This window comes from Parasteatoda tepidariorum, chromosome 3 (assembly GCF_982258835.1).
Source record: "Parasteatoda tepidariorum strain Cologne lab strain chromosome 3, Ptep-v5.0, whole genome shotgun sequence".
In the NCBI taxonomy this organism is placed as follows: Eukaryota; Metazoa; Arthropoda; class Arachnida; order Araneae; family Theridiidae; genus Parasteatoda; species Parasteatoda tepidariorum.
The window spans coordinates 121,784,619-121,812,434 of record NC_141757.1 but is presented as its reverse complement, the minus strand read 5'-3'; the positions used below and the strand labels follow the sequence as shown (position 1 = coordinate 121,812,434).

The following is a 27,816-nucleotide window of genomic DNA, read 5'->3' as shown; positions in this document are numbered from 1 at the left end:
GAGGACATAAATTTCATTTCCCAATTAATTTGAGATTATTGATTTTACCATTGATTTTGTCACAAAATTTTTTATATATTTGCCATTGCTTTTTACTTCTATGTCACTTTATTTAAGATATTCATAACTTTCTGCCATTTATGTTTTGATAACAAAATAATTATATCTATAATTTACATTTTATTACATGATTTATCAATTTGTTTGAATATAGATAGTGGCATAAAAGTGATCACAAAGTTTCCAATATTTTTCTAAACAATGGATTGGCAATTTTTTTCTTCAATGCAACAGAGTTCCCAGATAAGAATTATGACCAGTTACAACATACTGATGTTTGATACAGTAAACAAAGCAAGGAAACACTTGGTAAACAAAGTAAAAAAAGCTCTTTATTTAACGTTTTTTTTTTTCTTTTCTTTTTTTTGGAAACAAGACAAATATTACAACAACAAGACACAAACAATTTCGTACAAACATAAAATTCAAATAAGTATTTAAGAAGAGCTTTTATAACGAATCTACACGTAAAAAAAATGAGCAATTAATAAACATGCAAATAAAAAATTTATATGCAATAAATGTAAGTGAAAATGAATAAGAAATAATCAAAACGTCTATGTACTTAGATCTTAATATTTAGAGCCATAATTTTTGAGAACTTAAATTTTTTTTAAAAACAAGTTCCTGTTTAATACTTATTACGATAAATTACAATCTTAAATTATAGTACAGAGAGTTCAGTTAATTAAGTACAGTATACTCTAGATATCTCAAACTTCTATATCTCAAAAACCTTGTTATGTCAAAAAAATATTTTTCTCCTTGGCATTACATATCCACCTAATGTTAATTTGATTTTCTATGTCGAAGAGTTTCTTCTCAAAATCTTGTTATGTCGAAATAGAAAATAAATTTTTTTGGAAAAATCCCAATGCAAGTTTATTGTAAACCAATTCTTTTTTATTTATGGCATAATTGTTTTTATCTTACTTTTAAAAATTATCATTGCTGTATTTAGACTTATATTCAACTATCATTACATACATAATTATTAGTAGTTATTCTTATGTTTCACAACTCGACTTCTTAAAGAACTATTTTAGAACATATTTTTCTATTTTTTAAAACATATTAAGCTCTGAGCTTGTTATCTCAAAAACTCGCTATCTCGAAATGTTTTCAGCGTCCATTCAACTTTGAGATATTGAGAGTAGGCTGTATATGAAAAAAATATCTATACAAGAAAAATCAGTTCTATACTTATAAATTCACTTTAAATGGAGTGAAAAAAAATAGTTAACAGTGCATAAAAAAATTTCTTACTTTATCGCAGGTTTGTTAAAATATAAAAAAAATCTTAACATCATATTTGATCTTGATGTGTTTTTCAGAACATGCAGGAAAAATATATAACTGTAACACAAACTTGCTGAAACTTATTGGCAAAGAACACATCTAATTGACACCCACGGTAGTAGGAAATCTCCAGTGCAGCAACGTCTGCAAATTACTTTTTATCTAAGTTTTTTATTTTTAAGAAGTAAAAAAATGGGGGAAATTACTGAGACTCTTTTTCAAATTATTTCTAAACTTGTTTCTAATAAAAATTAATAAGCTGAATTGAGAAAACACAGGAGGAAACAGAAAGTAAAGAATTGTTTTTTTCTGTCGCCTTATTACTGGTTTAACTTTAATGGGATTCATTTCATTATTTTAGTATTATTGGATAAAATTTAACTTAAATTTAAACATAAAGTTTTAAAGCATAAGGATCTTACATTTATAAATTTTACTGCTTTCATGTTAGATTAAGCTTAATTTTGTACAATAATAACTGTGTATATGATATATATAAAAATATAACTGTCTGACTGTGTTGGGGTAGCAGATAATTTTGTATATGCGAAAATAATGCTGCAGATTCACTTCGTAAATTCTGCTATTGGGTTAATACCTAAACACCACATTTATAGTGATAGCTGAAGTTGTTCGAAATCAAAAAAGGGTGGACACTGACTTAAATGGTCATCGGTGTACATTTTATTTCCTCTTAATATTCAGGGCATAAAGTAACTCACAAAATGATAAACGGGAAATAAATTCTCCCATACAGCTGTATTAAAATGGCCTAAACATAAATACATCTCCAGATTATATATATATATATATAAAACTCTGAAAAAAAATTGTTGAATCATCTACACTTTAAGTACTGTACAACATGGAAATATTAAAACCAAAAATATTTGATTTTTGAAATTGTAAAAATTAAAAACAATTTTGCCAAAAACAATTTTTCAATACAAATGATTAATTAACAAATGACATTTACATATCAAGAGGAACAAAACAAATATTTTTTTAAATTTTTAGTAGAAACTACATTGGAGTTAATTTTGTTAGTTGACTTTGACTGTAAATTATAATTCGAAAATCAATGATTAAAAAATTTCAAAACACTTCAGCTTAAATTGAGGTATCTCATAATCTCATAAATGGAACAAAGCAAAACATAAGTTCGTAAATATTGTTGACACATTAGCTTTTCAGTAAAACCTGAAGTTACATTAGAGGCGCACTTAGAATGTAAATACAAATCAACAATTAAATTTTTACTTAAAGAAAAAAAAAGTTAAATCGTACATTTAAAAAATTAAAACTATTTTTACGTTTTTAAAATATATTAATTACTACTGAACTACACAAATATTTTTTTAAATAAAATGTACTTGTTCTAATGTTTTTGACTATAAAAATGTACATTTACTAAGTAAATTATCTCTCCTCAAACTGATAAAATAAAAAAATATGAAACCAACTAAAATAGAGAGTTTTGCATTGCCTTAAGTAATTCAGGTAACATTAGAAATTAAAAACATAAATCTATAAAAAAAAAATTTTTTTTTAAAAAAAGGAAAAAAACAAAAAAGGAAAAAAAACAAAAAGGAAAAAAAGTTTTTAAAAAATAGGAAAAAAACAAATGTAAAATTTTAAAGCTCAATATTTTAAATTTGAAGTCATAGCATTATAAACAAACAATACGCATTACAAAAACAAGAATTTGGCACAGAAATAGAGAGAGAAAATAGGATATGAAAACATACCAAATTACTTATAAAAAAAGCTTAGAAAAATATGATGAGTTATCTTCGTAAATGATATAACATTACTAAAGAATTTTGTTACAAAAATACCTCAATTTTAAAGAAATAAAAAAGCCTAACAAATGGTTTACACAGTTTGCAAATAATTGGATTTTCCAATTAGTCTACAACAAATATACACACATATCACAATCGTTACTGATTTCATGTTAAATTTTATACAAAGGCATTTATAATTAACAGCAAAATTAATAATTAACAATACAATAGCAAGACAAATAAGAAATATCACCGAGATTATTAGCAAACATTAAATGTTGCAAAATCTAACGAATACACAAATTTAATAGAAATATTTCTAATTTAAAGTACTAAAACTATTCCTTTTTAGAATATTTTTAACAGAATTTTATTCAATAAGATTAGTAACTAAAAAATAATGTATCATGTTTGACGCTCAAGCCAACCACATGGTTAAAGGCTGTTCTTTGAAAGCTCTGTCTTCTTTTGAGAAAACTCTATTTAAAGAACAACATATTAATTAATCATGATATGAACAGTTAAACAGTCTGTTATTTCAAATTCCGTCGATCCTTATTCAGCATCCAGTAAGCTAATTATGAAAATGGTACAAAATGTCAATATCAAGAGCAGCCACAATTTTGATAAAACGAAAAGCGTTTGAGATCTGATTTTTCACTATCGGAGTAATTAATACGCTGCTGTATTGTTTGGGTTCGTAAAAATATGCAAAAATTTAAAATAATTCACTGATTTTCATTCATTTTATCTACGTTGAAAAATCTTGAATTAGCAATCGAAATTACCTATTTCTTAAAAGTTCTTATAATTTTGCATTTCTTTTAAGTAAATTGTAAAGTTAAAAAATCCAGATAATTTTTTTTTCAGTAAAACAGCCTATGGAGTTAGAATTTGAAAATAAAACTTTGCTAATAATTTAAAGCAAGCGCATTGATGTTTAATTTCTGTTGTTCGTACTGTTGATTTAAGTTCTTTTGTCACTGTAAACAAAAAATCCACACAGTGGCTTTTATTTTCAATGCGAAAAGAAAATCAAAGAACACTATTAATGCTATATGTTACACCAGTTAAGGAAAACCATAAAATTTTTTAGTGCTTATCACATATTGGATTGCATACTAAAATAGTAGACAAGTTAGAGTCCATGAGAAACTTAAAAAAAAACATCACTGTAGAGGCAAACTCAAAGAGTTTAATTTGTGGCTACTATTCAGAACAAGCCCTTATATGTATTAGCTAAGTACAGTACTGAACCGATTATCCGGAACGATCGGGACCATCGCTATTCCGGATAACTGATTTTTCCGGTTTTCTGAATCGCTACAAAAGCCGTTTTTTTATTGTTAAACCCAACTAAAAAATAAAAAAATATTTGGAAATAATCTTAAAAAAAAGAAAAAACGATGAAGTAATACACTAATGATTATTTCCAAAATGATGGTAAGGTAAACATCTTTCAAAAAAGAGAGAAAAATCCTAAAATCTTATGAGGAATAAAACATTTTTTTTAACAAATGGCGGGGAAATGTATCGAATTTCGTTCCGGTATTTTGGTTCTACGGTTTTCTGACTTCCGGATAACGGGTTCTGTACTGTATAATATTTTACTCATAAGTATTACAAATTTTACTCTTCAAGTTATCCCTTTCTTGCATTTTTTTTACCACATCTATTAGTTTCTTGTGTACCATTAACTGAAGTTAATTCAAGTTCTTTTTCATTAAGTACAAAGTAATTGTACAGTAATCATAAAAAATATCTTTGGAGCAGCTAAATAGAACAGTGGCATTCTTATACGCTATTTATCCCATGAATTAAAATCAGCGTCTTAAGTTCAACTTATGAATTAGAAATTTATCTAATGGTTCTTGAGAAGATTCAACTGTATCTGAAATTAAAACAAGGATTTATTAAATTATGTCATATTTAAGACTTATTTAAATTTTATCTTAATCATTTTACCAAGTTCAAGTAAGAGTGAAATTGTAAAAAGTAAAACTGACTCTTTAAAGATATATATTTATATATACAACAGGATTCAAACTTTTATAGGTGTGTGATAATTGATTAGTGTATGTAACAGGCTATAATGCATAATCAGACAGTTGCATATTAATTTTAAGTATAGTATAATATTTTAAACACTTTAGTTCATATATTGCATATTACTAACATTAATGGTTAATATAACAATGCAAGAAAATAAAAAATTTAAAAACTATGTTATCAAAATGAACTCAAAAGGAGAAAATTGTTAAGTTTTTGAAGACCAAAAATAAAAAACATTATGTAGATTACTTTTTTTAAAAAAACGTTATTGTGAAAACGATGCACCCTACATTTTTAGTTTTCAATCTGATGAAAATATAATTATTTTCTCTTTTTTTTTACTCTCTTTGATACTGCAGTTTGTTTTTAAAAAATATATATATATTAATATTTTCAGTTTTTAGTCTGTTAGCATATTCAGGAAAAGTTGTCAAATTTCGATTGAGGGCAAAATATATTTCCTGTACCATTTAGAAAACAATTGTATTGGCTTCAAGTATAAAATTCCAGTGGAAATTTTTATGCAGTTGGAAAGTAGACAAAACTTCAATTGACCCTAAATTCTGTTTGATAGTAAAATGACTCTATTGCAGCATTCGGGAAACAATTCCAATTTATATTAATACTAAGCACATAGTTACAGTCAAAAACCAAGTCTAGCTAGTCAGAAAGAGATCGAAATTTTGATTCCCATCATTTCAAACACAAAAAGCAAGTCAATAAAAACGAAGCAAAATTCATATAATTTTTCAGATTACTTTTTTTTTAATATCATGGGAGCCAGTTAGCATGAAAGTCAGAAATAAATATTTATAAATAATAACAATCTAAATTGATTGATTAAACGAAAATAAGACAAATTTATTACATTTTATTAAACTGGCTATTGTAAATAATAACAGTTTACAATAATTTTATTTCATAAAATTGTAAATATCCATGGAACAATCATTTTTTCTAGCAAATAAGAAGTAATAATCACAGATAACAGGATTTATCTAAATTAACAATAACATATAAATGTTCACGTACTGAACAAAACAGAGTTAAACTTATACGTAACAACAAAGGATTAACAATTACTAGTTATTTACTATGTTCCTTAAAGTATGTATTTAGCTTTAAAAAATGTGATTAAATAAATTTTGCACACTTTAACAGAATAAAAATCTTTTTTTAAACCAACTAGAATACAGTATTAGAAGAGAAAAGAAGCTACATAATTGGACAAGATTCAAAAAGAGAGAGAATGCAATAAAAATATCTAAATGAAAATAAAGTGTACTTGATGAATGAAACAAAACATTGTGAATAAAGCACAATTCAGCAATTGCTTTATTCACATTGTTCAAGTTTATTTAAAAAATATCTGTTTCCTATAATAGTAATTATAGATTAATGGTGTTGATGCTCTTTAAAATAACCACGAATACAGTAGCCTATTCATTACAAAAACCAGACGAAATAAATCATATCATCAACTTCCAGATTAGCCAACATTATTGAGAAGATTGCTATTTACTAAAGAAGAAAGATTTTTCCAGTGTACTAAGAAATATTTGTAAAAAAAAATTTATTAATGGCCAATTATAAATTTTTTATGCGAATAGCAATTTTCTTTACCTGTAAGTCTGAGCCATGGAAATTTTTTAAAAAAATATTAAATGAAACAAAAATACAAATTTAATAAAAGATTGTTTATAAAAAATTTTATTGTTAATAAACCTACAGTCTTTAGAATAAAATAAAAACAAATAACTTGAAACACTTATTTCTAAATAATTAATAAACAGTCAGCATTGATTCATGTTGCTTTTAAAATAGTAGTTTGTTTGTTTGTTTTTTTAACAAGTAGTCATCCATATTAGGATTTACATAATTAGACAAGTTACATTATTTCTTCAATTCTTAAAAGTTTAAATTGTTCTTACCATCATATTCTAATATTGTACAAGGATAATCTTTCAAGAGCTTCTTGAGGGTTAAAATGAAAGAATCTCTATGATACAGCCACTTATGCAAAGGCATGGATTCTTTCACTTGCCATAATGTACCAAGTGAACTGGGAAACTGAGCAATCAAAGAAAAAGACTGAAATAATATAAAACATAATTATGGATTAAGCTTTAATACCATACCCCAGTTCACACAACATGAGGGAACAATATACAGGAGACAATCTATTTAATGTAGTTTTATAAACCACAATTCTCCATACACTGCATTAACTTCACAATCTCTAAATCAAACGAAAATTGAAAAATTTGTTGGATTTTATTTCTATGCTCCTGATAATTTTAGCTTTTTTTCCTTTAAATAATAAATAATTTGGTGCAGATTTTTTCAGTTTTAAAGTAGTCTTATTAAAAATATATTTTAAAGCATTAATGATGATCTGCTTCTGATATATATCGTCGTGTTTAATAGTAGTTCTACATAAGGCACAGCCTCAGGTTTCAAGGTTTGTGTTATAAGAAGAATCTTTGTAATAAAATCCTTAAAACTTGAGATTATACACATTTTTTATAGCAGCAGAAATAAGATAAAAATATATCAAGAATACCTTTCAAACATTAAAAGTAAAATATAAAAAAAAGGAATTTTTTATCATAACAAAGGATTTAGATTTAATAAAGGTATGCCATCATTTTTTGGTAAACAAGTCTACAACAAGAGGATCCTCTGTTTTAGCTTTTGAGTGCATTCAGCATATAAACCAACATTTGTTTTTACATTTCCCAAAACACAAATTTTTTACCAAACAAAAAAGTCTTGCAAAACGTAATTTTATGCAAAACGTAATTTTATTCTCCAACTGTTTTGGATACTGTTCAGGAGTGTTACAACTGTTTAGGAGATAATTGATAGATTAAATAAAATAACCTCTTCAAAAGTTTTCTTTTTTTCACTCTCAAATAAAGATGTTTCGTATTTTGATAACTTTTTCTTAATCTGATGGATATTCAATAAATTTGAAAAACAAAACTTCTTTATCAAAAGAATGATTTTGCATGCCAAATTATTGCCGATACATTGGAAAAAATTTTTGTAAACATAATAAAAGAATCTTTGAAAAAATATGTTGTTTCTAATTCTCTAAATGAATTCATTACATGGTAACCAAAATAATGTTAAGTGGAACTCAAAAGAGGAATCCCTTAATTAATGGAACCCTTACAATCAAACGAAAAAATTTGTTGTCAGAAAAACTTTTTATTGTTATATAAAAGTTTGATTGTGTTATAATGGTGTTATTTGGATTACATATAGATTACATATAGATTAATAGATATTATAGATCAGATTAATTTTCTTATATTAAGAGTATGATTTTGGAAAAAAAATTCAAATGCTTATAAGTGTATAAGTGCCACCCACAACTTTCATTGCAGCTTGGTTCAAAAGCAATACACGCGAAAATTTAAGTTTCACTTAACAGATCATCCTATTCATAGCATATATAGTACGACTTCGAAAATCTGAAATGCTCGGGGGGTTGTAAGGTTCAGATTTCCAAAATTTCTGGATTTTAGATACCTTCCTACTTAAATTAATAGAATTATCAAAGTTCCGTAGTTACCGAGTCGATTCCACAATTAAACACGCAATGGTGAAAATTGTGAAATTCCACAATAATGAAAATGGAAAATACAATGAAGAATAGTAATAAAAGGCAAATATTCCTTTTTTTTTTTTGTCAGAATGATGTACCATATTGCTTTCCCTACTAATCAAAAACTAGTGAAAAAGTTCTATTTTTAATGTTCATGCTGATATCCTCTAGTGTTTGTCCAATGTGTCTTGCTTTTTAGCATACATCACATCAATAGCACACAACACGTCAATAAAATAAAAATGAATACAAAACTTTAAAATAAAATATTTAAATTCTCTATTTTTATTTTGTATTTAATTTCATGCTTAGTTGTAAATAATATTTTAAAAAATATATTGTGACAATACAATAATTGAAATATAATATTCCAAAAAAATAATTACATTTTTTTCATTTCCAACTCTGTAAACAGGTATTTTGTACAACCTGTTAATATTTGCCCCTTGATCATTCTCAATGTCATCAGTAAGATAACCTTGTTCAAATATTCTGTCATATCTTTCATGTAATGCACTATCAATATTGCATGAAAGAGGGCAAATTAGAATCAATTTCATGCAATCCAATTGATTGCCAGATTGCAAATATTTCCTAGTGTACTCAGACCATTCTAGAACGTAAAGAAAAAAATTAAAAAGTTCACTATTAAAACAATCAATACATTTTAATTAAAGATGTTCAGTTTCGAAAAATTATTACATTTTCGATATTGAAAAATAAAAATTATACATAAAATATTTATGACAAAATATAATTTTTTATCAACTCTGACGTATTTTCTCAGACGTTGTAAGGTTGAAAGAAAACCTAAGAAGTTAGGAGTTTAATTTTTTTTTTATATAAATTATATCTTTTTTTTAATGTAGAAATAGACCAAAATAATATTCTTAACTGTCATAACAAAACAGAATAAATAAAAACACTTTGTAATTAAAAGAAACTGTAAAAAATTTTAGAATAACGTTTTGGTAAAAAAAAATAGGAAAAAAGTAAATTTTCAGAGCCTCAATTAGAGAGCCTCAACAACAAAAATTAGAGAGCCTCCCTAATAAATTGGAAGAGTTGGCAACCATGAAATAGTATCAAATAATGCAAAATGGTGCTGTAAGCAACATCTTAGAAAATAAAAAATAAAATTATTGATGGCAGTTATAAGAACAAAAAGTTATCTCCATAAATTTTTATGAGCTTTGAGAAATGACAAAAAAAAAAGAATATTAAAAAGCATAATCAGGAAACAATATTTTATTTATTAAAAAAATAAAAACATCTTTTTATTAGTCCTAAAATACAACAAGGTATAGTAAAATAAGTTATATAGTTTTGTATAGTAAAATAAAACCTTTCAGAACAGGCAAATCAAATTTTGAAAGTGAAATCAGCTCTAAATCACTTTCAATACTATATTTGAGGCAAACATACTTTGATTACTTTTTCTGATAAGAATTAGAAAGGTTCCCGCTAGCATGTGGACATAGCAGATGGTTATCAAAAGTTTTTAAAATCATATGCATAAACAACAAAGTTGTCATCATTCATATTATATTTAAAAAATTAGGATTTTAAAAATCATGTTGAAATCCATAGCAGCACTGACAGAGAGGCAATCGACAAAGCCATGTGAATTTACAATGAAATTGACTCAAATTAAGCATGCAAAACAGTAAAATCTAAATTTAGGAAGAATGAGTGGGCATTTCAGATATATAGTTTTTAGAAAACAACCTAGATTTATTACATGAAATTCAAAATATGCCATCTTTATGAGGTTGAAATTCATGAAGCGATCTTCTAAAATATCAAAGTACAATATGGATAAAACGTTTTTGTATAATTTTGTACATTAATATGACAAAAATCATTTTTTCAAAATTGACTTTTAATCAGTCATGAATAGCTAAAACTTTCAATGATCTTAACACACACAATTTTCATTGATAAACACAATTTATACTGATTATAACTAAATTTATAAACAGCTTTAAGTGAGAAAGTAATGTGTAAAACATAACTATGATGTCAAATTAACAACTTTATATTAAAAAAAAATTGCATAAAATATTAACAAAAAAACGTATAATAATATTAAATATATAAAAGGCTGGTTCCAAAGGTCGAATCATGACCGTTTGCATATCTTAATTAGGGAGTCTTGCTTACTTATATTTCTTTTCTTTTTTTTTCAATTTAGAGGTAACTTTGTGAACCCAATAAACATTAGAAGGCAAGTTATTTCATACCTCTAAACAGCACTTGAAAATATGCATTGAAAGCTGAGTAAGCCCACATTACTCCAATATTTATATTTTCTGATTGAGAATGAACTAAGTAAGTATCACAGCTATCAATCTGAAACAAACAAAACACATTTCCTTTTTAATTAAAATTGGTAATTTTTAGCTTCAGTCATCTTTCATTTCAAGTACATAAACAATAATAAAAAAACTTTACACTTGAACTGTAACAGAATACTGAACAAAGAGAATAATTTTGATTCCATACAAAAGGAATTATTAGTTGAGAAGTTGTTGGGAAAGTGTATATCGTTAGTTTTACTCATCTGTTTATTTAAAGAGTATGAATATTGATAAGAAATTTACACTTATCATACAACTTTATCACAACTGCTTCACATAACTTCTATATAACAACTGCTATAACAACTATTCACAACTTATTCACGCAACTATATCAGAACACTGAACAAAGAAAATTTTTTTGTTTCCATAAAAATAAATAAAAGTTCCTTTAGCAAATTTGTGATAATATAGTATTAACCACCAACTTTTAAAAATTATTTTGGACACAATTATTTAACACTAGAAGCACCTCTGGAGTAATTTTGATCATTTTTGGCCATTTCTTATGTTTTTGAAGATACACGTCATCTTTGAGGCTCATATTTCTTTACTTATCCAAATTTTCACTACATCATAATTTTATGCCTTTCTGTTGATTATTAAAACAAATAATTTATAAAAATACCTAACACAGCCAAAAGAGGTCATCATCTTGACTCTCATAAGAAAAACGTTCATTTTTTAGTTGGTTTCAAATTTATGTCTGTTTCTGATTTTGCAAAATTGTAAACATTATGAAGATGAAAATAAATTAGGGTCTACCGTGTTGAAAAAATTTCTTGGTTTTGTGAAATCGTTTTCGTAAAATTATATGTCATTTTAGATTTGATTACTGAAATCACTAAGTTGAGTTCCTATTGAATTATAATTTCATAATTGTGTCTGATAGAAAATGTAGACATGCTGATTATAAACAGTTATATTTATCATACTCCTGGACAGTTATTATAAGTATGGTTAGGGAACAGTTATTGTCATGTAAGTAGTAATGAAAATTAATTGTATGACATTTAAGCCTCATAACTTTGATTTCAACTGATATAAATGATATTAATGATATTTATTTGTGCAAGTTGAAAAACAGGCAAATGAATAACAATATGGAGAAAGTAATGTGCTCGAATGTTGGAACCACTCCAAAACTACTGGAGCAGCAGGATTACTGACTAGTGCCTCAGTAAAACTTGTAGATGAGTTTTTTTCATTAAAAAAAAAAAAAAAAAAAAAAAAACTACCATCTTAACATAATAGAATGAAAGAAAATAAAATTATTAAAAATAAGTCAGCAATGAAAACCAATCATTTCAGATTTTATAATACCATTCAAACTAAATAAAGAATAGGCATAGGTTAGTGACAATCATATTTGATAGAAGAGGATAATCACTCCAAAGATTTTTTAAGATATGTAATAAAGTTAATGCAAAATGAAATTCAACATACACAATAAATAATAGCTATCACACATCCAAGGAAAAAACATGCTGAAACAGGATTGTTGACTAATATTTCCACCCAACCATTTTCTTGGATCTCATCAAAGAAATTTTCATCTACCATATTTGACTACAGAACAAAACAAAAAAAAGAACAAAAAATTAATCATCAAACATTATTGCTTTCATTTTAAACTGAATTTTTCATTTAAGAATAATTTTTTGATTTTTTTTTAATTAGAAAAATTCAATTTTAATTTAAACCATTTTAATTATTTCATCTAAATTTAAAATTCCTATTGGAAGTTTAAAACTGTAATTTAACTGCTTTTTTAAAAAATTATTACTTCCAGGTCAAGAAACCTATTTTCCTAAAGATAATTTTCCAGAATAGTTTCAAAGAAATTTGCTACTTGCATCCTATTTATGTAAGTTTTAGTTGGTTATGAGTTAAACATATTTGGTTATGTGTTAAACACTGCATGCAATAAATTTTAAAATGTTATGGCTTAATAAGTTTCCTTTTCACAGTTTACAATATTTAGTTCACATATTTAGCTATGCGTTAAACAGAAATAAAAAGAAAAAAAATCAATTTTTTAGGTTTAATTTTTGCTTTTTAAGAAACTTTTATAATATCTCACATAGAACGGGCATGTTCCAAATTAATTTCACAACCAATAGGCTAAGCATAAATAGTATATATTTAAAATATATTCAAATAACCTAAAACTTAACATACAATGAGTGATAAAATTATTAGGTACATTTCAATTTTACAAATTAAAAATAAATTAGAAAATTTAATACCTCTTGATTGAAAAGAAACAGAAGGGAATAGAATGCAATGGACAGAATAATCGTTAGAATGAAGAATCTATCAAAAATCTTTGACACTGATGCTTGTTTTTTCCTCCATAATAGAATGCTGCACATTATCCTTCTCAGTACAAAACTAGATGTAACAATACAACTAGAAATGAGTACAGCAAAGATAACTATAATAAAGAGAAATCAATGTGTTTAGAATTTAAGGACATATATATTGACACATGCATTTCATCCATAGTCAAAAGTACTTTATTGCCAAAAAAAATTTTCGACTAGTAACATGTAAAGAGTTTTAAAAAAAATAATCTAGATAAAAATATTAGGGAAAAATTTCTGTATAAGTTCCAGCTAAAAATTGGTCACCAGATTTTGGTAACATGAAAGAAACGTCATATAAAGAGGAAAGGGAACAATTCATAGCCACCTATGCATAAGCCACTATATATATATAAAAAAAAACTAAACTCAGTGGCGTGACAGCCCATAGAGGGCCAAGGCCTACTGTGCCCATCTCAGTTTTCTTGACCTTGGGCTCTGGGGTGCAGGAGCAGATATTCCGGTCAGCCGAACGCGGAACCCCCAGTGTTTAGTTCCCAAGCATGCTTGGTACTCATTTATCGACCTACTGAAGGAATGAAAGGCTGAGTCGACCTTGCTTGCCTGTGACACGACAGCGCAAAGCGCTACCGCATATATATATATATATGAAACTAAGCAGTGTACTTAGGTTCAATCAGGATTCAAAACAAAATGTCTCGAAATGTCTGGTATTATATGTGCAGAGTATACATTTCCTAGTATTCCTTACATAGATGCTTTTTAAGATTAAGTGGTATTGCCCAGTATACCATAAAAAACATTCATGATAATCTGAAGACACGCTACCTAAAACAGGACAAACCAACAACCCTTTTTACCCTGATCTGAAATATGACAATTTTAAAATGACTATGCTTGAAACAGTACTAAACCACATGAAATAGTGAATAATTGCATAACTGGCTAATGCTGTTATATAAAGAATAGAAACAGGATACTTTGGGAACCGTTAATTTAAACAAAAACATGTCAAAAAGTTAAAGAAATTAATAAATAACTAATTGTAAATTAATTAAAACTTATTTAAAATACATTTATTTGTTTAATTAAAAAAATGAACAACATTAATGCAGACATAGAGAAATTAAACTTGGCTTTATTGCTAATTTTTCCATTCGATAAATTAAATAGGAGATTAAATATTACATTAGGAGAACAAAATAAAAATGTTTATCTTTAAAATAGTTTGCTCTTTCAATTTTTTCTCACAGCAGATAAAGAAATTGAAGATTCCTCCATTTCAATAAACATGCAAATGTCATAGTGGTATGCTTTCTTTGATAATCACAATCAAAAATACTTTCACAACTAAACATTCAATATGTATTGCTTTGACAGTCTTTTCATTGTAGAAATTTATTTGTATTTTAAAATTAAACGTTAGCAATTGATAACTATTTTTCAGCTTCATATAACTCTCAACTTAATCATTACTGAACCGCATTTACAAAATAACTGTCATACTTCTTCATTTATTCTTTTGCAAATGATACTTTAAAGAGCAAATAAAAGAAATAAAAATGAGATAATTGTTAAATTGATAATTGAAACTATGGATAATTAAGCACACTTTTTCTCATCGCAATTTTTTTTAAAAAAATGCTATTAAATGTGTAATATTTACTAATTTTATTTGAGTTTTATAAAAAAAAAAGATTAAGAAAAAATGAGATTGCATAAATTTGCCGAATGGCCAGCCAAGTTTATTCGAATAAGGTCACAGCCTTCAGAGACCTTCCATCCAGGCGCCGGGGATATTTCAATATCATGATTTCAATATCATTTCACATCTACTGTAAACATTATAATTAATTATAGGAAACTATATCAAATGTTGCCCCGTAAACATGGGGTAATTATTGATCACTGGGGTAATTCCTGATCATTGTCATTTTTTCTTATAAATAGTATAAAAAATAGCTAATTGTATTTTCTGAAATAGCAGTTTATATTTATTAAGTGGAACAACTATAAAATATATTTTAACTGTAATCACAAAATTTGTTTTTAACTGTATACAAGAAATGTGTTCTGGTTTATCTTCCTTGCTTCTATCTTAATTTTATGTGTGTACATTGTTAGAATAATTTTTAAGTTTATAAATTAGCCTAATATAAAAATGGAGAGAAATTATAAGCCTAAAAAGGATACTAAGCTTCTAGAAAGCAAAATTAGTGAATTTCTTTTAATGATTGAAAGTGAAAATTTCAGTGTGAGAGCTGCTGTCAGAGCTGTTGACATAATTTACTTAACTTTACACTCTCACTTAATGAAGTTAAAAAATCCTGCAAAAGTAACCTATGTGGGAACTCTTTCTTATATTCCAGCAGAACATGAGAATGAGTTGGCTGGAAAATTTAAAGTGTTAATCTTTACTCTTGCTTTTAAATAAATAGTTTGATTAGCTGCTTAAACATATCTCTTTGGTTTATTTGTTTGATCTTGATGTCTTATTTGTTAATTACCATTGTATAATTATTTTTAAACAGTCCCTTTACTATAAAAACTGATGATCAGTAATTACCCCAGAAGTGATCAGGAATTACCCCAGAAATGATCAAGAGAAGGAGTAATTCCTGATCACCAAAAATTTTAAATCTTTTAAATTCTAATTAGATTTTCAAACAAAAGAAGGTAGCATAGGACTCATCTCATATAGTCTCTAAACTTTCAGTAAATATTAAAATTCTACCTTGAATAGTTTTTTCACAAAATAGATGTTTACATTTTTTGATCAGGAATTACCCCAGGTCACCCTACATTCAATTTGTAATATTTTTCGACTTAAAAATTTATTATAAATACAAAGTAGAAGATAAATTCCTCACGTGTATTTTCAACTGTCATACTTGACAAAGAAAGTTACAGGTTAACTTAAATTTTTCTTCATTTTGCAAAACTATTTAAATTTTAAATATAAATTTCATTTTTACTTTATCAGAAATATTTTTACATAACATTACAAAAATATTATTCGTAAAACATTTTAAAATAGCTTCGTTTTCAGAAAAATTGCAGTATGAAGCAATAGTAAATCTTAACCAGAGTTGTAGTCCACAAATTAATTACTTAACATACTTATTAACTGAACATGAAATAAAATTTAAAATCAATTTTAACACATAATTTAATTTATTTATGATATTTTTGAAAACAAAACTAGTTCGAGTTTAGATGTAATTCGCTATTAATAGTGAAATATATATTTACAGAAAGAAACTTCAGGAAAAATCTCATAAATACAGGCTTCAAAAAAAATTTAAAGAAAAAACATTTTCTTTATTATTTATTACAGGGCTGTTGCTTGGCTGACCGCCTTTTTAATAAATAGAGGCATTTGATTGGTCGATTACATCATCGTTTTCATCGTTATCTCTTCATCGTTTTGTCAGGTTTACTAGAATGGCGTTTTTAGCATTTTTGTTTGGCGCAATTTTAATAACGCGCATGCTCAGTTTGATAATTTATTCAAACCAATCTAAGTACTTCGTAGACAAAGAATATAGACGCTTGTATCCCCTCCTTTGCTCGTGTAACTCAAATAAAGACATAAAGATGGAAAGATCAATCACTGTACCAAACAGATGTCAGGGTGAACTTTGACACTGGACACATCACTGGTCTCTATTTTTTTTTATTTGATTTTCATAAATTGTTATGATAAATAATAACATTCTGTCACTGTGCCAGAAAAATCTGATCACATTTTTTTTAAAGATTTATAATTTGTAAATTTTAAATGAAAAAATTAATGTATTTTAAAAAATTGATTTTTATATTGTTCTGAAATTCAAATACTTGAATTAAAAAAAAAAATTTAAGTGCTTATTAAAAATATATAAAAAATATAAAATAACTAAAAAAATTAATAAAATGATTAAAATAAAATAGAACAGTTTTATAAGCAATCTAAGCTGCCCAAAGCATTTAATTTCATGATGAACAATAAATTGGAAAATGTTAATAATTGCTGAGATAGAGTCTCATAATTGCCTGTTAGCGTTCAGTTAGTTAGTTATTAAAACTTATTCATGATATTCATTTGTGCGTAATCTAAATTCTAATTATTTTCATTCAAAAAGTCTTTCAAAATATAATTTTATTCCTGTATTTAAATTACAAGTAACTTTGATATCTGGGTTGCCTACAAAAATTCAAAAAAAGTACAAAAAAAATTTAGAGCATTTCACAGCATTTACTATTTATCAAAGATGATAAAAAAAATTATTGATTATTAAAAAATAATTTTATTGCGATAATCAACATTAAGCTGGAAACCTATTACTATTAAGCAATTTAAAAGACTTTTTCGTGGTTTTCCTTCGCATGTAACACAAATTTGATTACTTTAACTTAATCTTCATTAAAATAAATTATTCTTATAACTTTCATGAATTTGATTGTATTCTGATACTTAAATTGTTAATTACTTTGATCTCTGAATTGGATTAAGCATAATAAGGGTGTTTCATTACATTCACAAAATAAAAAAGCTCACACTTTGATTTCTGGGTTGAGTTAATAAGAAGAGCTTTTCGTTCTGTTCAGAAAGATGGTACCCTATCTATTAAGGATAATAATAATGAAAAAATGTTTATTTATAATTTTACTCCTATACTTAAATTGCAAATTATTTTATTTTATATACCAATAGCAGCAATCTGAAAAACATTTTTGTCTGTTTTTCATAGCGTATAACGCGAAATTTGATAATTTTAATTTCAATTTAATCTTGATTATAATTAATTATTTTTACAACTTAATTGTTTATTAACTTAATTATTTATTAACTTAATTATTTTAACTTAATTAATTAAAATTAATTTATTAATTAATTTATTAATTAATTTATCAATTAATTAAAATAATTAATTAACTTAATTATTTTAACTTAACTATAATTTATTTATAACTTAATTATTTTTATAAACATAATTATTTTTATAACGTAAATATGGTTTTATTCCGATACTAAAATAGCGAGTTACTTTGATTTTCGGTTAAAAACTACAAAAATTTGAAGAACATCTCGTTATAGTCACAAAGAAGTCTCTCAAAGATGCTGAAAAATGATTCATTATAAAAAAAATTCATTGCGATTACTGAACTTCTAAATGGAATCAAGCCATCTGAAAGATATTTTCGTGGTTTCCCTTCACGTATAATGCAAAATATGATTGTTTTCTCAAATTTTTATTCAAGCAAGGAAGAAAAATATTTATACCATTATTAACCACTCCAAAAACCAGAGTAAATGCTTTATTATAAAACTGATGCGTCCAGAATTTGGAATTATGATGAACTTGCCTGTATATTTTGATTCAATAAATTGATTTATTTTCTGCTTCCCTTCTTACCATTATTTTTTTTTTTTTTTAAGTGAAAAATGATTCTTCTACATTACTGTTAGAAAATTTGACGGTTCATCAGGTTGTCTTTTGTCAACATCTGAAAATAAAATTCGAGCAAATAGTATTGTATTTGTAATGGCGAAAATATCCAAATGATAAAATAAACATGAACTTTTTTTACATTGTTAAAATTAAAAAACTTAAGTACTCGGGTTCCTATGATTTTATTATTTTACTAATAACTTATTCTAGTATGTTATATTGAAATATCTGATATATGTTACATCGAAATATCTGATATATGTATTATGATTTTATTATTTTACTAATAACTTATTCTAGTATGTTATATTGAAATATCTGATATATGTTATATTGAAATATCTGATATATGTATTTTGAAATATCTGATATATGTATATTGAAATATCTGGAGAAAAAAAAATTTCTAACCAAATATTCTTTGAGTCAGGAAGAGACAAAAAATACCTGTTGATTTTTTTGAAATATACTTTCTATCACAAACGCCTTAAAACTTTGTTATCGATAAAAATAATTTCAGATGATTTTAATCCTTCATCTCTTATTAACCTCGTTATATCATGCTTTTGATCAAAGTTCAGCAGCGTGTCTGCGTTCTTTCTCTCCTAAATATTAATTTGATCCCTACACACGTTTTTTATTCCATTACTTATAAGGATTCGTAAAATATATATTAACGGCCCGGATTAGAGAACAACTGAATTATCTTCTTCAAAAATGGCAGTTATTTAATTTAAATTTGATACTTTTGTGTGTGATCATATCTCAGTGTCAACCATATCGGTGTCACGTATCAATGACATCCAATAAAAATCTAACTGTCAATGAACTTATTAACTGAGGTGAAGGGATTAATTGAATGCTTAATAAAATAAGAGCTTTCTTTGATGATATGTTTTTTAAATTAGTGGTGAAATCGTCTAATAATTATTTTTAAAAATCGTTGCAAGAAAGGTTTGCAAGAGTATTTTTTTTTTCAGACTCATGCGAGTTAATTCAAATCAAATAAATATACTATATGTACTCTCTTTTTCTTTCTTCCGGATTCTAACGAATTAAAGAGTATTCATACTTATCAAGGTATTTTACAACAAAGTGCTAACATAGTACAAAGGTACATATAGTATTGATTTCTGTGCATAGATTTTTTTTTCCTTCTATATTTGCTTTCGGAAATTTAGCTGTATAATATTTTATACCCAGTTACGTAATTCTGTTGCGATCGTAATTTTTCTTAGAAAATTATTATTTAGATGATTAGTTGAATATTCATAAAGTACGTTAAGAAGAGGTTTGAAAAAAAAAGTAATCAATATCATGCGTAAATACTTTGGTTTTTTTTCCTTCTTTTTTTAATAATGTGTTACGTTTTCTTTTTTTAAATCATTCATTGCCACTTATTTAATTTAATTACATATAATTTCAAGATAAAAACATATCTCAGTTTTTACATAAGCATGTGAAAATCTAATATTTCATGCAGTCTTTCTGGTGGTTTGTGATAAGGTCTGGTTTCTTAGGACAAGCGCCTTATCTGGGCGTCAGCGGGACGTCAACGTCACGCTGACGCCAACAAAATACTGGTTTGTTAGCTCAAGGCCTGGTTTCTTAGAACTAACGCCTTATCTGGGCGTCAGCGGAAAGTTGACGTAGATCTGACGCCAAAAAAATACTTTTTTGTTAGCTCAGCGTGAGCAGTCGGTCCAACGCAGACATTATCTCTCATTGCGCATGCGTTAATAACGTAAACAAATATTTATTTTGAATTTGTATTGATTTTGTTATTGTCGACCAGTGTTTTAGAGAACAAATAATGACTTTGTTCAAGAAAAAACACATTATAGTTGAGCTAAATGAAGAGTGCTATGTTTAATGAAGAAGCTATGTTTAATGTCAAAATCAAAATCTTGGCTGATTTCAATGTGCTGTTGGATGTTGTCCGCCATTGCTTCTGTGGTTAACGTCACGCTGTAATCCAACTGCAGTTGAGTTGGACGGCAATTGAAGTTCAAGATAAGCGTTCGATGACGTATACTATCAAACTCACAAATAAACCAATCAGAGGTTAGCGCTGATTTCCAGCTGACGCCGACGTTTAGGACGACAGGCTAAGAAACCAGGCCTTTAGAGTGATAAATATTTGTTTCAAAACTATAATGTATGTTTCCGCAACTCTATCTCAGTACTATGACCCTTAGCAGTGAGTTCATTAACTAACATTATATTCAAATGTTCTGTAAATGAAATGAATATAATAATTTTAAAATCTAATATTTCATGCAGTCTTTCTGATGGTTTGTGTCAGAGTGATAAATATTTGTTTCAAAACTATAATGTATGTTTCCGCAACTTTATCTCAGTACTATGACACTTAACAGTGAGTTCATTAACTAATATTATATTCAAATGATCTGTAAATGAAATGAATATACGTATATTGATTATCACTAAATGTCAAGTTTACTACTATGGATTGCAAATTCATTCAATTTCTTCTATTCTTTACGTAAGTCAATTTCATGAAATTTTGAGAAATTTTTTGTACTATTTAGAGATAAAAGAATTCTTTGCATGCATTCTGAGATGTATAAAGCAAGATTTTAGAAATGTTTAATTAATTTTTTTTAAGTACTTTGAAAACTCTGGTATTTGATAACTCCTTTAATATTTACGCGATTTCGTTATAAATTTGTTATATAGATAACTATTAATCTAACTAAGTAATAACTATTGTTATTTTAATTAAGTAAAGTCAATAAACTGTATACGATTGGAACAATCATTTGAGCAAAGCACAAAACGGGAATAAATTTAACTATTATAGGTTATATTCTCTAAAGAATAACTACCTCGTTTTTTCCCCACAAAAAATTTACTGAATTTAAAAAAAAAAAAATTTTTTTAAGAAAATAAGATCAATGCAGAAAAGATTATATAGACAATATATAATTGATTTTATTTTGAACTAATATTTATCTAACAGATAAATTTTATTTAGATATAAAAAAAAAGTTATAAGGATAGAATATCTCTTTCTAAAATTAGATATTCATGTAAATAAACTATTTCAGCTTAAAAATTGGCGTTTAACTTCTAAATTGAGTTAATATAAATGAACACATTAAGTTATATTTTTTAATCAAAGTAAAATAATATGTTTCTTAAAATTCAAGCAAATCTTTTTCGTGTATTATATGACCAAGTTTAATCATAATGCAAAACTGAAAATGTGTTTCTCTCATTATAAATATGTAAAGTCACACTTTAGGGCCAAATTAAATACTAAATAAAGAAATTAAAATCATTTTTTCTTTTTTAATTGTGTTGTTATGTCTTTCTGTTTTGTGCATATTCCATATAAATAAGAAAAGATTGGTTGCAGATAAGACATTAATGTATAATTTATTCAAAATAATTCATAAAGTAATCAAGAAGGATAAAATAAAATTATCAAGATCTCTGGAGAAGTTTAATTTTTATTACAGCATTGATTGTTATACCATGTGTTCATTTATTAGTTCAATAATGGATCAGTAAAAACTTATTGCAACATTTCACATATTTCAATAGCAGTTTTGACAACTGTAGAGATTTCTTTCCTCTACTATGTTAAATATAAGTTTAATCTGCGTAATTTAATCTACACAAATAATCAAATGAAGGCTATTAAATCAATTAACCAGTATGTTTTGGAAAGCTAATTATATTGCTTTAAATTCTGATTTTAATTATAAAATCAGAATGTGAGATATATAACTTGCAACATTTTAATATTTCAACAGATTTTTTCTGACAAAATTGTTATAAGTCGGAACAAATTAGATTTGACAATAAAATTCAGTATCATCCTCTTACATGTCATATTTTGCTGGCATTTCAGTATTTCTTTTTCTCTTTGAAAGATAGAACAAGTTTATGTTACATTGGAAGTAAGATAATTTTCAATTTTTTATAGGTTCGAAGTATATTAAAAACGAAAAATAGGTAATGGTTGTAAATAAGTTTTTGCTAATTTGGTTGGCTATAGTAATGGAGATAAACTATCCTGTTCAGTTCTTGCTAAATAGCCATCTAGGTCCTTAAGAAGTTAAACATGTGGCAGCAAAACTAAAAAGAAGTATTTTATTATGTGTATATTCACCACAACATTCAATATTTAATTTCAAAAACTTGTAAATTCGTGGTAACGAAATGTGTGATTTTTCAAATTCTAATTTTAACTTTATAATTACGACACTAATGCTACAGTTTTCTTAATTTATTAAGGACAATATAAGTCCTGTTAAAATATTAAGATACAGACTACTACAAGCATAAAAACTTAATTTTTCTAAATGAAATTTCAAATTTAAGAAAATAAATAAAAAGAGTTTCAAATATTTGAAAAAATTAAAATTCGCCAAAAATTGACGTCTATGTCCTGAAGGTTCTAGTAAATTGCAGAGTAAATTTTACTTAGAGTTTTTCGTTGAGTTTTGCCGTTGTAGATTATTTAGAGATTTGCAAGTTTTACTAATTTTAATTGAATTTAATTTTAGTAGAGAAAATAATGTTCCACTGCTCATACATTCTAAAAGAAAAAATAGTGGCACTATATAAAAATGGAAAATCCATCACAGAAATTAGTTGGGTATTGAATATGTCGTATTATACAGCTAGAACATGGCATTTGAGGCAAATAAATTGTATTTTTAAGTTGAAAATTCGTAATTTAAAGATATATATTTCGAAATAAATTCCTTATTACTTAAGTGTATTAAATTGTAATCAGCATCTGATTTTATTTTTAAATTTTTCATGTATTGTTGCAAAAAAAAAATTAGTTTCTCAAAACTATTTGCATTATTAACTCTTTAAACGAACCCTCTATTTTTTTGTAAATTTATGTTAAACTACATTTCAGATTTTTTTGTAAAATAAAAGTTCATGGAGCCTATTATTTTTTATAGTTTGCCTAAAAGTAATTTGGTTTTTAAGACCTATGATGAGTTGTAAAATTTTACCTACAGTAAAGTATTGACCATTCAGTACTTATAAAAAACCGAATTAAAATTATGAATAATTTATAAACAAACGGATAAATATCCAAATATGCAAAAAAAATTTTTTTTTATTCAGAGAAAGTACATTTCTGTGTCCGATTTCGAAACTTAATAGTTAGCACTAAATAATTTTCATATATGAGGTCACCCTCAGGAACCATTAAGATTGACACTTAGTATGTGAAAATCAGATCATTAGAACGAAAGTTATTGAGGGTGGTTATGAGGGAAAGTTATTATTATTATAATTATTTTTTTTTTTTTGGTCCACTGTACAATGCTAACATGAATTCGCAGATATTCAATTGTTAATAGTTTTAGTAGTTCCTGTACTTAAGTGAAAAAAGAAATATTTCTTAAAAATGTGTTTTCTTTCTCACAAAAGAGAGAATAAAATTGCCTAAATATAGAAAATCGTTAAGTTGTAGCAAAATACGAGGATTTTCTTTTGAGAAACAGTAGAGTATGATGGGAGTAGTGAGGTAAGAGATTTTTCTATATTCCTCTCACACATCGAATATGCTATCAATTTAAGAGTAATTGTCTCTAATACTGGAAGTAGATTAATATCGTACTTGAGAGCTATGAAGACTTCGTAGTTCATTTTGTTATTTATTTTGTTTCATGAAATTTCTTCAATATTTTTTTAGATAAATAGTAATTTTTCTCCCTATTAATTTCAACAAAATTTTAAAATCACAAAAATTTCGGGACATCTATGGAAATGTTTAATAATTAAGAATACTTTCTTTATCTTATTTTTTTAAAGGAAATTAAGGATTACTTTGAGCCCTGATTATGTACTACTATAAAGCAGTTACATGTTTTGGTGCATGAAATGTTCTGTTATAATTTAATTTTCATAGTGTATTTCAATTATGATTACTTTTATAAAACTTAATTTAATTAGTTATGAAGTTAAGCTTTTAAGTATATTTAGAAAAATTCAATTTATGTTTAAAAGTAGTATTCCTCTTCATTTTATAAATTTTTTTTTAGTAAACACAAAGAGAAAAAAAAAAGGAAGAGAGAGAGACTAAGTCAGTAGAAAAATCATTTATTTATTATAAAATGAAAACAATTTAGACATACATTTGGATCAAAAATACCACAGCTACCTACATTATAAGAAAAATCCAGTACATTTTACAAATTAAATAAATAAAATTTTTAGTCTATGAACAAAATGTAAAATTCTTCTTTTACAGGAGCTCTTTAAAAGCAGTTAAGATAAATAAAATACCAAAAGTAATACTTTTCGATGTGAGTGACAGTCATACATTTCATTCATAATTCTAAATATTTATTAGGCGCCTATTTAACTTTTGAAAGTTTTAGATTACAAGATATAAATATGATAGGCATGCTACAAAAATTTGAAAACAAAATGACAAAAATTTGACAACAGTTTAGAACAATCATGTTTGAAATTACAAAAGTGCTGGTATTTCTTTTTAATGTTAAGACACTTTATGTAATAAAATGAAACAAAACATTCTAAAATACTATTTATATTGCAATACCAGAGCCATTATAGGGGTAGAGGAAAACAGAGCCATATGACTAGATCTCAATGATTTTACACTGAGATCAGGGTAAACCCGAAAAAAAATTTTTTTTTTCATTGCTTTTTATAACAAATCAACTCTAGTTATTAAGTTTATAATAGAATAATATTTATATTTCCATCACTTCTATATTCTGCGCTTTAAAATTTTTTAATTAACTTTTTTAAAAACGTTTATTATTAGAAGAGAGAGATAATGTACTAAGGTGTTGAGTTAATCAATCACAATATAAAAAAAAGGATGATATAAAAAAATGCTACTATATACTTTATTAACTCAAATTTACCCAAGTACTATTAACTATATCATTAAAACAAATTAAAATGTTCAAAACATTATTTTAATCAACATTACTTTCAAGTTTTAATCAACATTACTTTCAAGTAGTCAAAATGTATACTAGTCCAATCAGCTTTCTTCATAACATTCATTTGGGTCACCTAGAAATATCTATTTCTGTACTGAGGGACCAAAACTGGATTTTCAACAAGACTGACCTGGCAGTCGTAACAATACTCAGGTCAGAACTGTGAAAAATTCAGTCAATGCAGGAGCCTTATTTCCACATGTAACTGATGATGATGACAACCTAGAACAAAACTAAAAGCATTGCAACTGAATATACATAACACGAAGCACAATTTGTGTTACAATACAACTTGTGCTTTTCAATATTATTCTAAATTTTAAAAATATCACTTATAGTAGTAATGTTATCATAGCAGCATCAAACAAATAATAAAATATGTAAACAGAGAACTTTAACACATGTAAACTAAGTTTTAAAACCAACAATATAATAAAATGGGAATCAATATTTTTATTTGAATACCATTTAAGCATATTCATGCAAAAAAAGTTGATAATTTTATTGGGTATTTTAAAATCACGGTGCAAAATAGTATTAATTTAACCTTTTCCTCATACAGAATTTAAAAGTGGTTTCCTTCCAACCTTGTATTATTAAAGTTATAACTCATTTGTCACTCCTTTTTCCTTTCAAATAACATTCAAGAAAATTCAATACACAGAAGTAATTTAACAAATTACACATAACTCCCACTTCAGACATACAGGCACACTGAGGTTGTTGAAGGAGCTTTAAAATAATGCGTTTTATGAGTTGATAAGAAAGTCAACCTATAACAAAACAACACATCATTACATTACAATTGTTACATATTTGTGCTTCCTATCAACCATCAAAATTTTATTCTACTCCTTTCGTATTATTCCAAACTATAATATCAATTTTCAAAATGTCACTTATAGTAATGTTTAATAAGCAGAATCTCACAAATAATAAGAAATGTAAACTATATATAATATATTAACTCTAATTTACCCTAGTACTATTAACTACATCATTAAAACAAATTAAAATGTATACTAATCCAATCAGTTTTCTTCATAACATTCATTTGGTTCACCTAGATTTCTATTTCTGTAGGTACTGAAGGATCAAAACTGGATTTTCAACAAGACTGACCTGGTAGTCGTGACAATACTCAGGTCAGAACTGTGAGAAATTCAGTAAATGCAGGAGCCTTATTTCCATATGTAACTGATGATGATAACAACCTAGAACTAAACTAGAAGCATTGCAACTGAATATACAAATCACGAAGCACAATTTGTGTTACAATACAACTTGTGCTTTTCAATATTATTCTAAATTTTAAAAAAATCATTTATAGTAGTAATGTAATCATAGAAGCATCAAACAAATAATAAAATATGTAAACAGAGAACTTTAACACATGTAAACTAATTTTTAAAACCAACAATGAAAAAAATGTGAATCAATATTTTTATTTTAATACCACTAAAGCATATTCATACAAGAAAAGTTGATAATTTTAATGCGTACCTTAAAATCACGATGCAAAATATTATTAATTTAACCTTTTACTCATAAGAAACAAAAAAGTGGTTTCCATCCAACCTTGTTTTATTACAGTTATAACTTATTTGTCATTCATATTTCCTTTCAAATAATATTCAATACACACACACACAAAAAAATAATCTTTATAATTAACAACAAAAATTCTTGCTTTAAATAAAAACACAGATCCGACAATAATGCTAAGAAAAGTGATGAAAATGATACCTGCAATATGCAATGCTAGCCAGTAAAAATGTCGACACCAAGAGCTATTTTATATTAATTCAGCAAGCGCTGCAATACTAATGTCCAGTATCTAGAAATCACTTTGCATGAATAAAAATATTGTAGTAAAAAATATGTATTTCCTAGCGTATTCGTTACA

General features: G+C 26.1%; 1 protein-coding gene and 2 long non-coding RNA genes across 6 annotated transcripts; 1 reads left to right on the top strand and 2 right to left on the bottom strand.

The window, feature by feature from the left end:
- Nucleotides 1-370: 370 nt before the first annotated feature.
- On the bottom strand, nt 371-16,706 carry LOC107439471 (uncharacterized). 4 transcript variants are annotated; one of them, XM_087160022.1, is made up of 7 exons: nt 16,369-16,706; nt 13,421-13,608; nt 12,618-12,740; nt 11,055-11,163; nt 9,198-9,424; nt 7,130-7,289; nt 371-5,037 (listed from the first exon to the last, which is right to left on the bottom strand). In XM_087160022.1, the coding sequence occupies exons 1-7, from the start codon at nt 16,385-16,387 to the stop codon at nt 4,970-4,972; spliced, it is 894 nt and encodes a 297-aa protein (XP_087016148.1). In that variant the 5' UTR covers nt 16,388-16,706; the 3' UTR covers nt 371-4,969. The 4 variants fall into 4 exon arrangements, with proteins under 4 accessions (XP_087016148.1, XP_087016150.1, XP_087016149.1 ...); XM_087160024.1 differs by having other exon boundaries at nt 16,583-16,677; XM_087160023.1 differs by lacking the exon at nt 16,369-16,706 and adding an exon at nt 16,233-16,348.
- A 135-nt stretch (nt 16,707-16,841) lies between these two features.
- Nucleotides 16,842-19,095, top strand: LOC147814257 (uncharacterized). The gene is made up of 2 exons (XR_015432736.1): nt 16,842-17,160; nt 18,921-19,095. It is a non-coding gene; the product is annotated as an uncharacterized LOC147814257 (long non-coding RNA).
- A 7,977-nt stretch (nt 19,096-27,072) lies between these two features.
- Nucleotides 27,073-27,790, bottom strand: LOC147814256 (uncharacterized). Its single transcript, XR_015432735.1, has 2 exons — nt 27,657-27,790; nt 27,073-27,124 (listed from the first exon to the last, which is right to left on the bottom strand). It is a non-coding gene; the product is annotated as an uncharacterized LOC147814256 (long non-coding RNA).
- Between the last annotated feature and the right edge of the window lie 26 nt (nt 27,791-27,816).

Excerpts from the sequence above, each read along its gene's own strand:
- LOC107439471 (XM_087160022.1), bottom strand. Across the intron at positions 9,425-11,054 it reads TTTTCAAGTGCTGTTTAGAG|AATGGTCTGAGTACACTAGG; the intron begins GTATGAAATAAC and ends TTTACGTTCTAG. Across the intron at positions 7,290-9,197 it reads GAGTTGGAAATGAAAAAAAT|TCTTTTTCTTTGATTGCTCA; the intron begins GTAATTATTTTT and ends ATATTATTTCAG.